Raw genomic sequence first — 14,036 nt, forward strand, 5'->3', positions numbered from 1 at the left:
GTCTTAAAATGACAATGTGGCTAATCCGAACTATTTCTGGGACGTCCAACAAATTAAGTTATCGTGACAGGCCTGTGTGAATTTAGATCTTACTCAAAGTGTTACTTATCAGTATTTTACTTTTAGTTTCAGAGCATATCAGGCAGTAATTCTGCTGTAGTAAGAAGGTATATTACGTATTGCTTTAATTGTGTTGCATTACAATTCTTGGTATCCCGTAATAAACATTTGATTTATACTGCATAGTGCTATATTGCATTCCTAGAATATTCAAGCAATGCTACTCTACAGTTCTTATGATGTTAACTGTACTTCTGGGATGGCACAGTGGTTTGCGTTGTCCTCTCACAGAAAGAAGTAAACAATTACTCCCCCTGGCCTGCTGGGGCTTCACTGTGTTTGTGAATCTGCCCTCTGGGTGCTCCAGTTCCTTCCCACAGTCCAAAGAAATGCAGGTTGCTGTAAATGAACTACAAACTCTAAATTGCCCCTAGGTTTGATCATGAGTGCTCCCTCTGTCTATACATGTCAGCTCAGCAGAGGAATCCTTTCTTGAGGACATTTTGGGATATACTGTTGTTTTGCTGTAACAGTTTTGGGGTATTTTTAGTACCTACTTTCTCATCTGATTACAAAGTGTAAGGACAGAGGGTGTTGGACGTTGAAAAGATTATGCAGTCGTCTGGGACAAACCAGTTATTTGGAGCTATATATAGAACATTGATTTGAATATAATAATTTGCTAGAGCACTAACCAACCAACTGTAATATCCCCTTTGTAAGAATTTGACACGGTAAAAATGTCAGTAGGATAAAAATGAATATGTAATACCGAAAAACCCAGTTATAATTGTTTTAACAATTTCAGTGAAAGATTTACGAGGAATCACTTTGACATTAGAACACACGCTATAGTGCCATAGCAGGGTGAAACCTCAAATTATACTGTATCGCAGTGATCATAATGTTTTCTTCTTTGCTTCCATGCATCCCTCTGTAATCATCGCTGTGTGTGTTCTCCACCTCCACAGGCAGACCTCCAGGTGGAAAGCGTGAGGCTGCACTTTCAGGAGGAGTCACTGGAATATGTGTGCAAACTGCAGGAGATCCAGGAGAGGAAGAAGTTTGAGTGTGTGGAGCCGGTGAGTGACAGCACTGACCTGGCTTGTCTTTTTCACATTAATAAAAGTGAAGGGCAGTAGAGGATATGTCACATGGGGTTAGGTTATAAGTGCTTTTGTTATGAGTTAGATTAACTTGTGCTTTTTCCCCTGTGTTGTGATCCTTTCAGATGCTGGCCTTCTTTCAGACCGTCTTCACCTTCTATCATCAGGGCTTCGAGCTTGCCAAGGACTTTGACCATTATAAAAGAGCTCTGCAGATCAATATTCAGAATGTAAGAAAGGATGAAGGTTTTATTCTTATATCAGGACTTTGGACAAGGATGAGTCAATGACAACAATTGCCTCTATTCAGTTGATGTGATTTTGTTCTTCCTAATAGAAAACATGTTGAGCGTTTTATGATTCAGAGGGAAATTTAAACAATGTTGACAACTCGAGGGCAGAGAGGGCCCTTGTAATAAAACAGTTTATAAAGTTCCCATCGTAAAAATCATTCCTACCTAACACTAAACAACAGAGCTTCATGGGCCTTTGGACTCCTCTCTGTCTATCCGTCAGATACAAGTCCAATATTGACTTGCCTTTTGGTCTCCATTATGGCCACCAACTCCTGAGCAAAAATTCTGAACCTATACCACCTATTACTACGTACCTCCATCCCTTTGGTTTCTTTTATGCAGTGCCATTACTGCCGTATCTCGGTTTCATTCTTCATTCAGATAACTACCAAACACTCAACTGATTACTCAGAGATAAAAGGGGTTTCCAAGGGAAGCTCATGAGTTTTGATTTGCAGTGACCTCTCATTAGCAAGGTTGTCCTACCTAAGCGCTGAGCATCAGGAAGTGACTTCCTGGAGCGTTTGTTTGCTTCCTCTCCCCTCTCCAGACGAGGAGTCGATTTGAGGGCGCGCGGTCAGAGGTGTACGAACTGATGAAGAGGATAAGGGAGGCACCTCAAGAATACAGACAGACCAGCGCTATCAGCTCTGCAGGCTACCTCTATGTTCAGGAAAAACGTAAGACCTTTTTATAGTTTGAATGTATTTTAATATTGGGAGTCATATTACGCTCATTCACAACACACACTCTGCTGCAAGGAAATAAAGTCAAGGCTAGAACTCATGACAAACTCTCCAAAAATACACTGCTTTATGTCATGGTACAATGCCATTTCCTGTAACTCCTTTAACAAGGAAGTGGAGTGGTTTTTCACCATATTAAAACTTGTCTTCTGTACCTGCTGTATGTTGTTAGTGACAATATATAAGGTGTTTTTGTAAATTTTGGACAGAACAATTATTTTCTTTCATTCCCAATATGATTAAAACAACCAGAATGCAACTCTCAACAGCAGCAGTCATCCAGTCTGATGCATCTGCAAAATGTTGCTGAAAAACAGAGGGTATACAAGTTTTGTTATCATGGCTCTACTTGCTGACCTAAATAGTGTTGAATGTGAAGCTTCAATTATTTTCATAGTCAATTAATCTGCAGACAATTACCTTTTTAAACAATTAGTTGTTTGGTCTATATAAAGCACAACATATTGACCAATGGTAAACCCAGTCCAAGATAATGTCTAAAGCACAAAAACATTCAGTTAAATGTGATATCAAACAGAAAAGCAGGACATATCAATGCAGTATTTGAGAGGCTGAAAAAACATATTTTAGCATGAAATTGTACCCTATTTTCAGAATAGCTAGCAATAACTCTTTGTCAATAGTCTATTAGACAAGTAGACTTATTGTCACAGCTCTAGTTGAACGTCTGTTTTACATCCTTTCTGCAGGACCACCTCCCTTTGGCTCAAGTTGGGTGAAGCGTTACTCCACGTTTGTCAAAGAGCAGAAGATCCTGCACATGATGACCTTTGACCACAGATCTGGTGGCAAGATTGTGAGTAGTCGTAGAACAAATAGAATTGGTGGTTATATCTCCGCCACTATGCAATATTTGAACTTTCAAATGCTATGCTATTTCTATTCATTGTAGTCACTACAACATTCAGTACAGTAAAGTTTGGTCTTTTGTTTTCAGGGTGAGACTGAGTCTGTCACGCTTAAATCCTGTCTCCGCAAAACGACAGATGTGTTGGACAGGAGGTTCTGCTTAGAACTTGACATAACAGACCGGTAGGTCACCATCCAAAGCCACTGTGTTTAAAACCACTGTGTTTGTATTATGCTTGTGGTTGCAGTTGTTAATTTGTCTAAATGTCACTGTTCGTTTTTGAAAAGTTTCCCTTGGATGACTCTTTTAATATTAATAGAAAAAAACAAAAAGACATGTGCCTTCTTCAAAGACAGAGATTATCTGCTGTGATATTCCACATTAGTAGTCTTGCTAAAGATCTTAGTTCCACACACTCGCTGATCTCAGTTAACTGCAAAGCAGGAGAGCAGGATTGGTGTCGGAGGGCTGCCCACACAAACTTAGCTCGGAGGGTTTGTCACACCCTGCTGTGCCCTCCAGGAATAGACACCTAAGTTTGTCTTGACTTAACTCTACCCTGCCCTTTTTCTGTTGTATTAATAGAAGAGCAATACCCCAAATTTAGTATGGCAACACGAGTCCACACATTCATTCTGATTGGGATGAGTAACCTGATATCCACCTGGTCTCGTGTCTCATAAACCAGCTTTGATGACTAATAGGGATTACATTTGTTGCTGCAATTCTAAGAAGCAAGTGTCCTTGGCTGGGTGTGTGTTTTTTTTTGAAGTTGCTCATTCAATAAGTGTGATATTGACAATCATCCCCTTACGTTATTGTGCTGCTCCTCTTTTGTCTAATGTTGATGTGGTGTGGCTGTTTCAACAGGCCCGGCACTGTGCTGACAGTACAGGCTCTGTCAGAGGATGACCACAAGTTTTGGATGGAGGCCATGGGTGGGAAGGAACCTGTGAGTCAGCTGCCTGCACTCTGTCATCATCTACCACTCACACTGTACTCATGTGGCCCCACTGTATTCTGTTTCTCTGCCGTCTTTTGACTTCAGTACACTTCCATATACCTGCACTTTACTGCCTAACACAAGGTTTAAGTATCCTTGATAAACTTTAAATAGACATGACGATGATGATTTATTTTTTTACAGTTTGGACACTGTCTTGGGAGGACCTATTCTAAAGAAAGAGGAAGTAAGACATCTAACTGTGCCAGACTTTGTATCTTTAACAGAATGTCCTTCATTCTCTTAACAGCAATGTGTCACCTGATGAAATGTTTTGTTTTTCCTGCTGCAGTTGATGCCCAGCTGGATGATGTGGGTTTGAGTTTTATGAAGAATTCCATTAGCGCCATAGAGACGAGAGGTGAGCTTCACCCATGTGTTTAAAGAAAAGCTCAGTTTTAATTGGAGAGAACAGATTACATGAGAATTAATGGAGGTTTACGGTAACATGTGTGCAGTACCGTTATCTGCTCACAAGGGGGCAGACTTGCTCCAACATTGAGTGGCAGGTAGCAGGAAGTGTCGACTGCAGATAATACTAATGCATTTCATTGGACTGGAGTTCTTATTCATTTGCTTATCTGACCTCTTTTCCATTGGGGAAAAAAGTTCTGCAACATTTCTTTATGGAAATGTTTATCTTACTGAATTTGATTAAATAGCAATGACATATTCATGTATCTGATATATAGTTTCCACAAACAACTACAGGGCTGTTATGTGTGTATATACATGATATAATATTCTGTCAATTTCGACTTTATTAAGATGAGTGTTAAACAAACAACGTTTTGTTTTTTTTGTATCAGGTATTAATGACCAAGGCCTGTACAGAGTTGTTGGGGTATCCTCCAAGGTCCAGAAGCTCGTCTCATTAATGATTGGTAAGTTTCTAGTAACATTTCTGCTTTTGAAATGTATTTTGTCAAGAGCTTAATAGAATTGAGACTTTAATTTACAAGCTATACTGCCCTTTCTCTGTGATGGTAGGTTGCTCCCAGTTAGTTGACTGTGCTGACGTCGAGCAGCATTAAAAATATACTTCCTAAAAATCAGCTCATGTCTCGTACCAACAGAACCTCGTCCCTCCAAAGTGCATCAAGTGCTTGGGTTTATCTAAGTTTCGATTAATTTAGTTGAATATCCCCCAGACAGCGCCCCTCCCGCACTTTTTGGCTTTTGATTCATTAATACACCCCTAAAAACTGCCTCTAGCGCACGTGGCTGGCTTACTTTATCAGTCCGTTTTCTCAGTTCGTCTCACTTGTCTTGAATCCCTTTACTCAAGTCCTTTTTTTTATCGAACTTGTCCTCTGTCCTTTCTATTGCTCCCTGTCTGCTCTCTGGTTTCCTGCCGTCTCTAGCAGACACCGGCTCACTTTCAGCTCTGTGTTCAGAATGACAACAAACTGAGGCAGCCGCCAACCTGTCTCAGCTTCCTCTCCAAATCCAGCCCCACAACGTGCCGACTCATGCTGTGGACTGCATTAACACTGTGCTGTTGCACTCTTAAAAGTTTCTTAAAGCCAGACTGTAGTAAAATAAGCATTCGTCAGTGGGCTTGACATTCCACATAATACTGTGAATGGGGAAAATACAGATAATACTTACACTTAAAATGTTTGTTTCTCTGCCTGACTATTAACCACCTAGAACACAACTTATATTTTTTCCCTGAAATGACAGAGGTAAACTACTTACACAAAAACCAAGAGATTTGCAAACCTTTCATGCATACAACTGTTCACAGTGAGTGGGAGCACTGAGCTTTAAACCCTTAAGAAAGACTTTGGATCCTCCCACTCCTCCTCCTTTTCATCTCTCACCCACCGACATGGCCAGCGTCCAATCAGAGAGGACAGAGTGATAGAAAACAAGTTTCCCATCATATATAGTACAAACAAAGAGAGCACCTATCGAGTGTCAGGCAACAATGTACCAGGAAGAAGACTGTAAAAGTGAGCAGAGGAGTGTGGTGTTGGTGGGAAACGGTTATCACAGCTGCTGAGTAAGACGTCTTAGTTCTATAGATATACTTGCAGAGTGAGGCACATTTGAGGAAGGCTGTGAGGTTTTTCTAAAGAACTTCCTGATAAATTCCACATTTTCATAACTATTTCAGAATGCTTACCCAAGATGTCTCTGCTGCTTTCTTCTTTTGGTAAACAATATTAATTAAAAACAAGTTCTTGAAACTACTCTTGATGAGTCTTGGCGCCCCTCACACCAGGGATGGAGGGCTTACCTCTTTGGGTTCAGTTCAGACAGGCTTTGGCTATAGACACTATAGGCCAGAGAGTCCAGGACCCACAAGAGGTTGCAAAGCAAATCTGATTATGCTAGAAGAAAAGTAACTTGTACACCCTCCTGTCAATCAAATGTACTGGCTCTGAACGTCCTCACTTACAGGAGGAGGTATAAGAGAGGGGAGGAACCCGATGTTATTTTGACATAACGGTGCATGTCTTCAGACATTAATACTGTTGCACTTGCCGGTGCTAACATACAACTTAAAGAAATAGTTACCTGTAGAATGTAATAAAGAGACCTAGAAGAAGAAGTATCCCTAATTACAGCTTGATGCGGGCGTGAGTGATAAAAGTAGAAGCAAGTAGACATACTCATCACTGCACATACCTGTAAAAGCACACACATTTGCTTCCTCATCATTTTACCTGTTGAGTCCACTCTTTAAACTTTTGGTGCAGTCAACATGTCTGCAGCACACATGAATGCATTGTTGTGATTCATGACATTGCAGATTTCTACACTTTAATGTTTATATCGGGTATAGTTTATCGAGAACTTAATTTCACACAAATTTAAACTGTCTTTCAAGTCACCTCTGAGTTTTAAAAAGTGTACAGTGGCCCATCAATTTGCTCCATATTTTACTAAACCATTCCTGCATAATGGATTTGTGTAGCAGAATGTTTTTCTCACAGTGATGTTCCCAAAGGCCTTGGTGTAAACTCAGATAAAATAAAACAGATTATATATATTTGGACTTGCTTCTGCTTTGTGGTCAGCACGCCCATAATCAATGCTACTCCAACTGCTGCTGCCAAACATGTTCCTCTGTGTCCTTGACCTAACCAAGTCAAAGCCTGTTTGTGCAAGAGCAGACTTCAGAGCCTGAGCAGACCCCATCTATCTCAGCACACACAAACACACATACACACGTACAGAGGCACCTTGACAATGAACACTCCTTTAAAAACGTTTGCTTTCAGAAGTTGATATTGGACAGAGAAGGTGGAGAAACACACACTCCTCCTGACTGCAGTGCTCAGATTTTCAAGTCACACACCACCTAAAACCCACAAAGCTGAAGTCTGCATGGTGACCTCAGCCCTGTACAGTACAGGAGTCTGACTCACTGACACATTACACTTCCACATCCTCTTTAATTCATCAGAGGTTTCTTAAGGTGTCACTGAAGCCCCCTGTATTTTCAACACCACACAGCCCTAGAGTCTCCATGGAGCCGGTGAAGTAGTGAAGGATTAATTAAACTTGTAATGAGTGTAGAAACAGCAGTCCTCTACAGAAGATGTGACTTTCTTCCATTTCCACTGAGGTTTGACTCCACCCCCCAAGGCTGGAAGCACTGCTTTTATCCTCACATGGCTAATTACAAGTAACATATTTATATTACACATTTAGACTTTCTAGGCTGCCCACAAAATCACAAAGAATATTCTGTTGCTTTATGTAAAAAAACAAGAGTTAGCTTGTGGTTGTTTCTTCAGGTTAGTAAAACATGTTTCTTGTTTTTGATTCGTTCAGATGAGACGAACAATGACGTGGATCTGTCCACCAGCGAGGACTGGGACGTTAAGACGATAACAAGTGCACTGAAGCTTTATCTGAGGTAAGGATCTGTGTGATGAAAGACACACACTCTCATACAGACATAAATATGAGCCAGCCGTCCTATAATACTTTAGTCGATTGACGAAAAGATTAACTTGCAATGAAGCAATACTTCACAGATACGGTTTGTCTTGATTCTTTACTCTCTCTGATGGGATTTCAAACTGAATATGCTTTGTGTTTTGTTTTAAATGCTCAATTACATTTTTCAATATTTTCTGACTTCTTTTTGTTTTACAATATGATAAAATATGAATCAATACTTTAAATAATCCTTAATTGCAGCCCTAAAAGTTTCCATTAAGCGTTGATATTGTTTATTCCTCTTACTGTCAGTCAAAATAAACTACGCCAGTGCTCGGTGCATAAATCATTCAGAGCCATGTGCCTTAGCAAATCTACATCTGACCTGAGACATCCCAGGGGTTAACGGAACATTTTCTTTCTATATCTCTCTTTTGATGAATGTGATAGAGATTCTGTTCACTTGAATATGAAACATTTAATCCATTGTCGTCTCTGTCTTTTGTGAAATGAGTTAATTATGCAAAGTGCTTTTGCATAATTGACTCCTTGAGAGGTCACACTGCTAACCATGTGACTGTTCGGCTTTCACCAACTCTTTCCTGGTTGATAGTGAGGGGGGAGTTCAAAGACTAAAAATGTAGTATGGTTTCAAGAAGCTGAGGCAGTTTTCTGAGTTGACCCTGGCAACCAATTGAGTTGACTTTGCTTATTTAAATGAGAGCAAAGTTGTATTTTCTGTGTTGGAATTTACCAAACAGTTTTTGAACAATTTATGTAGAAGGCCGTCATCAGTCCGTACTGTCATGCACATAAAGACATTTCTTTTGAATGACAACTTGTTTTGATTTACCTTTTCTTCACCTTTCAGAGGTAAATGATGCTCATGTAGGTACATTTACTGTACTGTACTGAACAGGTAAACAGATTTAATTTGCAAATTGAGTAGCAAAATATTAATTATGATCAAACTATCAGCAGTTATTTATGATGTTATTGTTAGAAATGTATTAGACATTGCTAAAACTAAATAATAATTAAATAAAGATTAACGACACAGCTCGTGATGTTTTGTTTTCACGACTATGTGCGATAATGAAGTCATAAGTGTTTTTTGATTAGGTTCTGTTTTAATTGGCTGGTTTTAGGCTCTGCTGTATAGAGGGGCCATGTTACGCTCACTTTCAGCTTCCTAATTGTATTGTGTGTCTCTACTGTGACATGTCTCCATGCTTTAATGATCAAAAAGCTCTTTTTTGTCTCATACTGCCTGTGCTGCTGCTCCTCTTTTCACCCTCTGTCTGAAACCAGAGCCCAGTCTGCTCTGATTGGGGGCTGGCCGGCTCTGTTGTCCTCTGATGTCCCAACCATTCACGTACAATGTGTTGGAGCGCTAGCCAATAGAAGCAAGAGAGTTATGGAAGTAAACAATGGAGTCCAATGGAGGCGTTACGGGTGTTTGAGAGAGACACTTTTGAACTTTGGAGAACATTTACAGCCACAGAAACCTATATAACTACAGGAAAGGGAAAAACCAGGCCTCTTAAAAAGAAGCATTTTAAAATCACAGTCTTCTCTTCTTATAACTTCCAAAGTAAAGTAAAGCTTTCCTGTGTTTTAAGCCAGGCAATGCGCACTGCAACATTTGTATCAGTGTTTAGCTTACATATCCATATTGTTATGTTATATTAAACCATGCTGAGTGTTTCAGACTTGTCTTTTACTTTGTATCTGGCCCGCTGGAATAACGCAGGATCAATCTCCTCAGTTTCCTCTGAGGCTAAGTACCTTTGGCCAGTGGCCAGCTGCAGTGTGGAAGTACCTTCAGATGAACTTGGTTATCTCAACGTGTGCACCATCTAATTCCATCCCCTGGCCCGGCCACATTAATCATTGCTGTGTGCAGACCCTATAAAACAGTGTGCCGGCTATTTCTGTCCCCCCTCGCTCACTTCAACTCTCACTTCTCTATCCAACCCCCCCATCCTTCTCTCTTCCTCTCACTCTCTATGTAGGAGCCTTCCTGAGCCGTTGATGACCTATGGACTTTACAAAGAGTTTATTAGCCTTGCGAGTAAGTTTGATTTCCTTTTCTACCATCACTGAATCACAGCACAGACTGTAATACGTCTACACCAGTTTGAGCTCTGCAATCCAGTGGTTTACTGTTATAGAAAGCATGCAGTCAAGTGAAAACGCGTAGATTACTTTTAATAACTTTCTGTAAGTTTTTAACCAATTCTTTAAAGGGGTTGTGGTGGTCAATCCTCCAAAGTAAGCGACTCATAGTCTGAAAGCTATTGGTCTGTGTGTCTTGAATGCTGATTAGGATCTATCCACAGTTGTCCTCATTTTTAGACTGAAACAGTCGACAGATTCCTGTAAAAAATCTAATGTTTAATGCTATACCTTTATGTGTCCTTACTGGGTTTCAGAAATCTGCACTCCCAACACCTGAGGACACTGTTTTAAATGAGAAATGTGAATATATGTGTTGTTGACTTCCAGGGATTACAGTTTATCCAATCAGGTTGACCAAAAAGTATTTTAGCTGAATTAGGCTCGGACATACATTTGTGACATTTCAGTTTAACAACACCATGTTTCTGACACTTATTAGCATCCCACATTAGCTTACTGCCCATCTTGATATTACTTCCACCCGTTTTAACTTGACACTAAAGATGTGGGGCCAAATGGGCCATTACATGTGATAGCTAATAGGTATAAAAAAACAAATATGCTGTAATTTGCATGCCCTCAAATGGTCCAGTTAGTGACCTTGAACAGCAAAAAAGACACCATTTTTTTTCCCGCCCACATAACATCATTTATGTGGCAAATGTTTTTAAAGCAGGCCAAGACTTGAATCTTATTACAACAAGTGCTATAATTGGATCAGGTTGACATTTTTATCAGGCGCTCGCAATGCCCTCATAACGAGGGGGAAAAAATGGATTAGCAATGAATATTTTTTTGATGGATGACAGCATCCATAAGCAGCTTTTTTTCATGTTTAAATCCTTGTCGTTCCCATAGTAATGATGTTTTGTGTGTCTGCATATGAGTATGTGTTTGTGTGTGTGGGCGGTCAGATGCCCATGTGTGAGGAAATGTTTAAGAGATGATCTTGGGGGTTTTAACACAACCCTTTTATACCGTAGCGACAGTAACGTAAAGCTATCTCCTTCGCCAGCATAGTGGCTCCTGCTGCCAAAATGTGCAGGCTTCAGACCATATATCACTTTCACACCTCTTCTTCAGTTATTTAAACTGCAATGGATCATCCTCAAATCCTCGTACTTCAGGGTGATGGCCTCTGATCATTGTGGCCTTAAAGGTCTGATTAGTTTGGCTCAATTCTCAGTTTTTCCAAATATTTTTAAGGACTTTTGAAGTACTTGAGGGACTATTTCTTTCCCAAAATACATTTTAAACGGTGTGTCTGTGACTTGAATTTCCCTCTGCTGAAATTTACATTGCATTGTTGTATCATCATGTCTTTAAATTTGCAGTTTGCTAAATTTGTACGCTATCGATCGCAGCTGATTTGGCTCTTTGCCACCTGGGGAGCACAGAGAAATGTGTGTAATTTAATGCCACTGCATGGCTGCTTCTGCGTTTGAACAGAGGGCGGTAGTCCAGAGTCTCGCATCCAAGCCGTCCACTGCCTGGTCCACAAACTACCAGAGAAGAATCGACAAGTCCTCGGGCTGCTCATGAAGCATCTGGCCAAGTGAGTGTTCATACTTCCTTGGTCATAGTTCACCCAATCTCCGCCCCCTCTCTCTCAGTTCTCTCGCTCCGCTCTTCCTGTCTGTCTCCTCATTCTCACTCCACATGCTTTTTTCTCTCTCTCTCCTTCACTCCCACTCTCTTCACTCCCCCTTCCCTGCTGTCACTCCATCTTCTCTCCGTCTACTGAGTGACTGCTGGGAAAGAAAATCAATGCCACAAGCGGCTCAACTTCTTTTTTTTGCCTTTTCTCAGGTCATTTTAAAATTATTAAAAGTTGCAGAGGGAGGATTGTGTATCCTGTTCAGCATGCCGTTGTGCAGCCGGCCTGCGCACTGAAATTAAATGGACCTCTCAAATTAAGCCCTCTCTTGAGATTACTCTATACACCCCTGGATAGACCACTATTGTGCATCACTCCATTTGTGAGATTAGATAGGAAGAAAGATTTAAGAAATAATGTTCGCTAACATTACAAGGTTTTACCTCAGCAAGCTTTTTATAAACTAAATATGAGCAAATTGAAGATAAGTAAATAATCCCTCTTCCCTGAGGCAGTGAAAGTCTGGTGGATCTTATTTCATAGAAACCCGCTGCAGAATCAGGCTCTGGTAAAAAGGCAGCGCTATTGAAATTGAATTTGGATTATCCAGCGTGAAATTCTCCAGACTGGAGAGAGTCGGATATTTTTCTGAAGTTGGCGTGCGTGCATGTCCTGCAGGGGAAGGAAGCAAAGCCAGAATTTCACACTCCTATCTGAAATGGTTTCAGAGATGTTATAAATGTGAGTTGTCACCAATGTTTTTGTCTTCAAAGGCATCCTTTGAAGCTATTTAAACTGTCTCTGCTGCTCTCCTGCATATCATCACATTCTGAGTGTGAAATCTCTTCACCTGTCCGTTTAACTTCTTCAAATTCAGTCTTATTCTACACTTTTAGTCACCTCTAGAGATAAAGTTTTACTTACTGGAGTGTTTCTGATTTTTAAAACTGATCTAGAGGACTTAATTAAACTTAGTATCCTGCGATGTCTCAAGTAAGGACCTAGTGTTTAAATAAAGAGAATACCCACTCCCAGAAGTATTGATAGTTGTTGTTGGAATTGATTTAGACAGCATTATATTTGGTGTGTGTAACCTCAAAAAGTCTAGTTGCACAATTCTGTTTTTTACATTTTTTTTATGTAAAACTGTATGAGTGTAGGGAATGATAACATGAGTGTAGGGAATGATAACTTAAAATAAAGTAATCCCTGCAACATCCTTTTCTATTTCTAAAGCAATTTTGGACTTTTGATATGCTTGCTCATTGTGAAATCGCGCTTTATAGGAGGAAACAATACATTCCTGAGGGTTTCCTGCAGTGCTTTTTATTAAAAACTAAACTGCCTTGCCTTAAAGAAAGCCCACCTTCCTGTCAACATCATAAAACCATTAAAGTGTTATAAAATGAAACAATGACCTTTAGGAAAAAGAGCAGAGGAGCAATTTTCTCAGAAAAGGCCTTTATATTTAATGAGTGAGGCTGTTATCTACTAACTAAATTACCACCTTTACATTTCCACGTAGAAACCAAAGCCATTTCAAGGGTGTATTTGAGGCCGCCAAGTTGTAGAGTAGTTGATATTTGTCACTGTTTGTCTTCATTTTCTTGTTTTCTTCATAATTTCCAAACAGGAATCCATTACACTAAGAATTTGGTATAATTTTCCTTGTTTATCTTAGTTAGTATTTAATCTATCCAGTTTCTCCTGTAAAAAATGAACATCACGAGTATAAAGTGGGTTATTTCCAAAGTCCACTCTCATTCTCTCCTGACAGAACTCATCAGTGAAGTGAGTTATAAAATCGGGAGTGAAATGTGTCTGATGTGAGCTGTTGTCTTCCTCAGGGTGGCGGCTCACAGTAAACTGAACCTGATGACCGTGGCTAACCTGGGCGTGGTGTTCGGCCCGACGTTAATGAGGCCTCAGGAGGACACTGTTGCTGCCATCATGGATCTCAAGTTCCAGAACATTGTGGTGGAGATCCTCATCGAACACGATGAAAAGGTAACACTCAGGACTGGGATTCAGCAGACACGCAGAGCCGTGTCGACCGTGCTATCAATAAGTGATAAACCAGAAGCTAAACAATCCCCAAAAATGTCTGACAGCAGAATTGCTTCCAATGCAAGTTATTGGTACCTTGTCTATTATAAAAGAGATGAATACTTTTTATTGCATTGTCTGTTTTTGATTGGTCAGATCTTTACTGGACTGACTGCAATTTAGAGGATTTTTCTGCAGTGCAACATTTTCTGTTTCGACAATAAATGTTG

The 14,036-nt window shown here is 40.1% G+C and overlaps 1 protein-coding gene across 2 annotated transcripts in view; it reads left to right on the forward strand.

The window, feature by feature from the left end:
- Positions 1-14,036, forward strand: part of arhgap10 (Rho GTPase activating protein 10) — a 43,822-nt gene that overhangs the window by 14,526 nt on the left and 15,260 nt on the right. For both annotated transcript variants that reach the window (XM_063883854.1, XM_063883855.1), the window contains exons 6-18: positions 1,032-1,142; positions 1,292-1,396; positions 2,013-2,142; positions 2,919-3,025; positions 3,167-3,261; positions 3,950-4,031; positions 4,227-4,269; positions 4,375-4,443; positions 4,892-4,966; positions 7,872-7,956; positions 9,998-10,056; positions 11,613-11,718; positions 13,608-13,767. In XM_063883854.1, the coding sequence (XP_063739924.1) occupies positions 1,032-1,142; positions 1,292-1,396; positions 2,013-2,142; positions 2,919-3,025; positions 3,167-3,261; positions 3,950-4,031; positions 4,227-4,269; positions 4,375-4,443; positions 4,892-4,966; positions 7,872-7,956; positions 9,998-10,056; positions 11,613-11,718; positions 13,608-13,767 (1,227 nt within the window). The remainder of the gene's footprint in view (positions 1-1,031; positions 1,143-1,291; positions 1,397-2,012; positions 2,143-2,918; positions 3,026-3,166; positions 3,262-3,949; positions 4,032-4,226; positions 4,270-4,374; positions 4,444-4,891; positions 4,967-7,871; positions 7,957-9,997; positions 10,057-11,612; positions 11,719-13,607; positions 13,768-14,036) is intronic.

The sequence above is a fragment of the Eleginops maclovinus genome, chromosome 5 (assembly GCF_036324505.1).
Source record: "Eleginops maclovinus isolate JMC-PN-2008 ecotype Puerto Natales chromosome 5, JC_Emac_rtc_rv5, whole genome shotgun sequence".
Classification (NCBI taxonomy): Eukaryota; Metazoa; Chordata; class Actinopteri; order Perciformes; family Eleginopidae; genus Eleginops; species Eleginops maclovinus.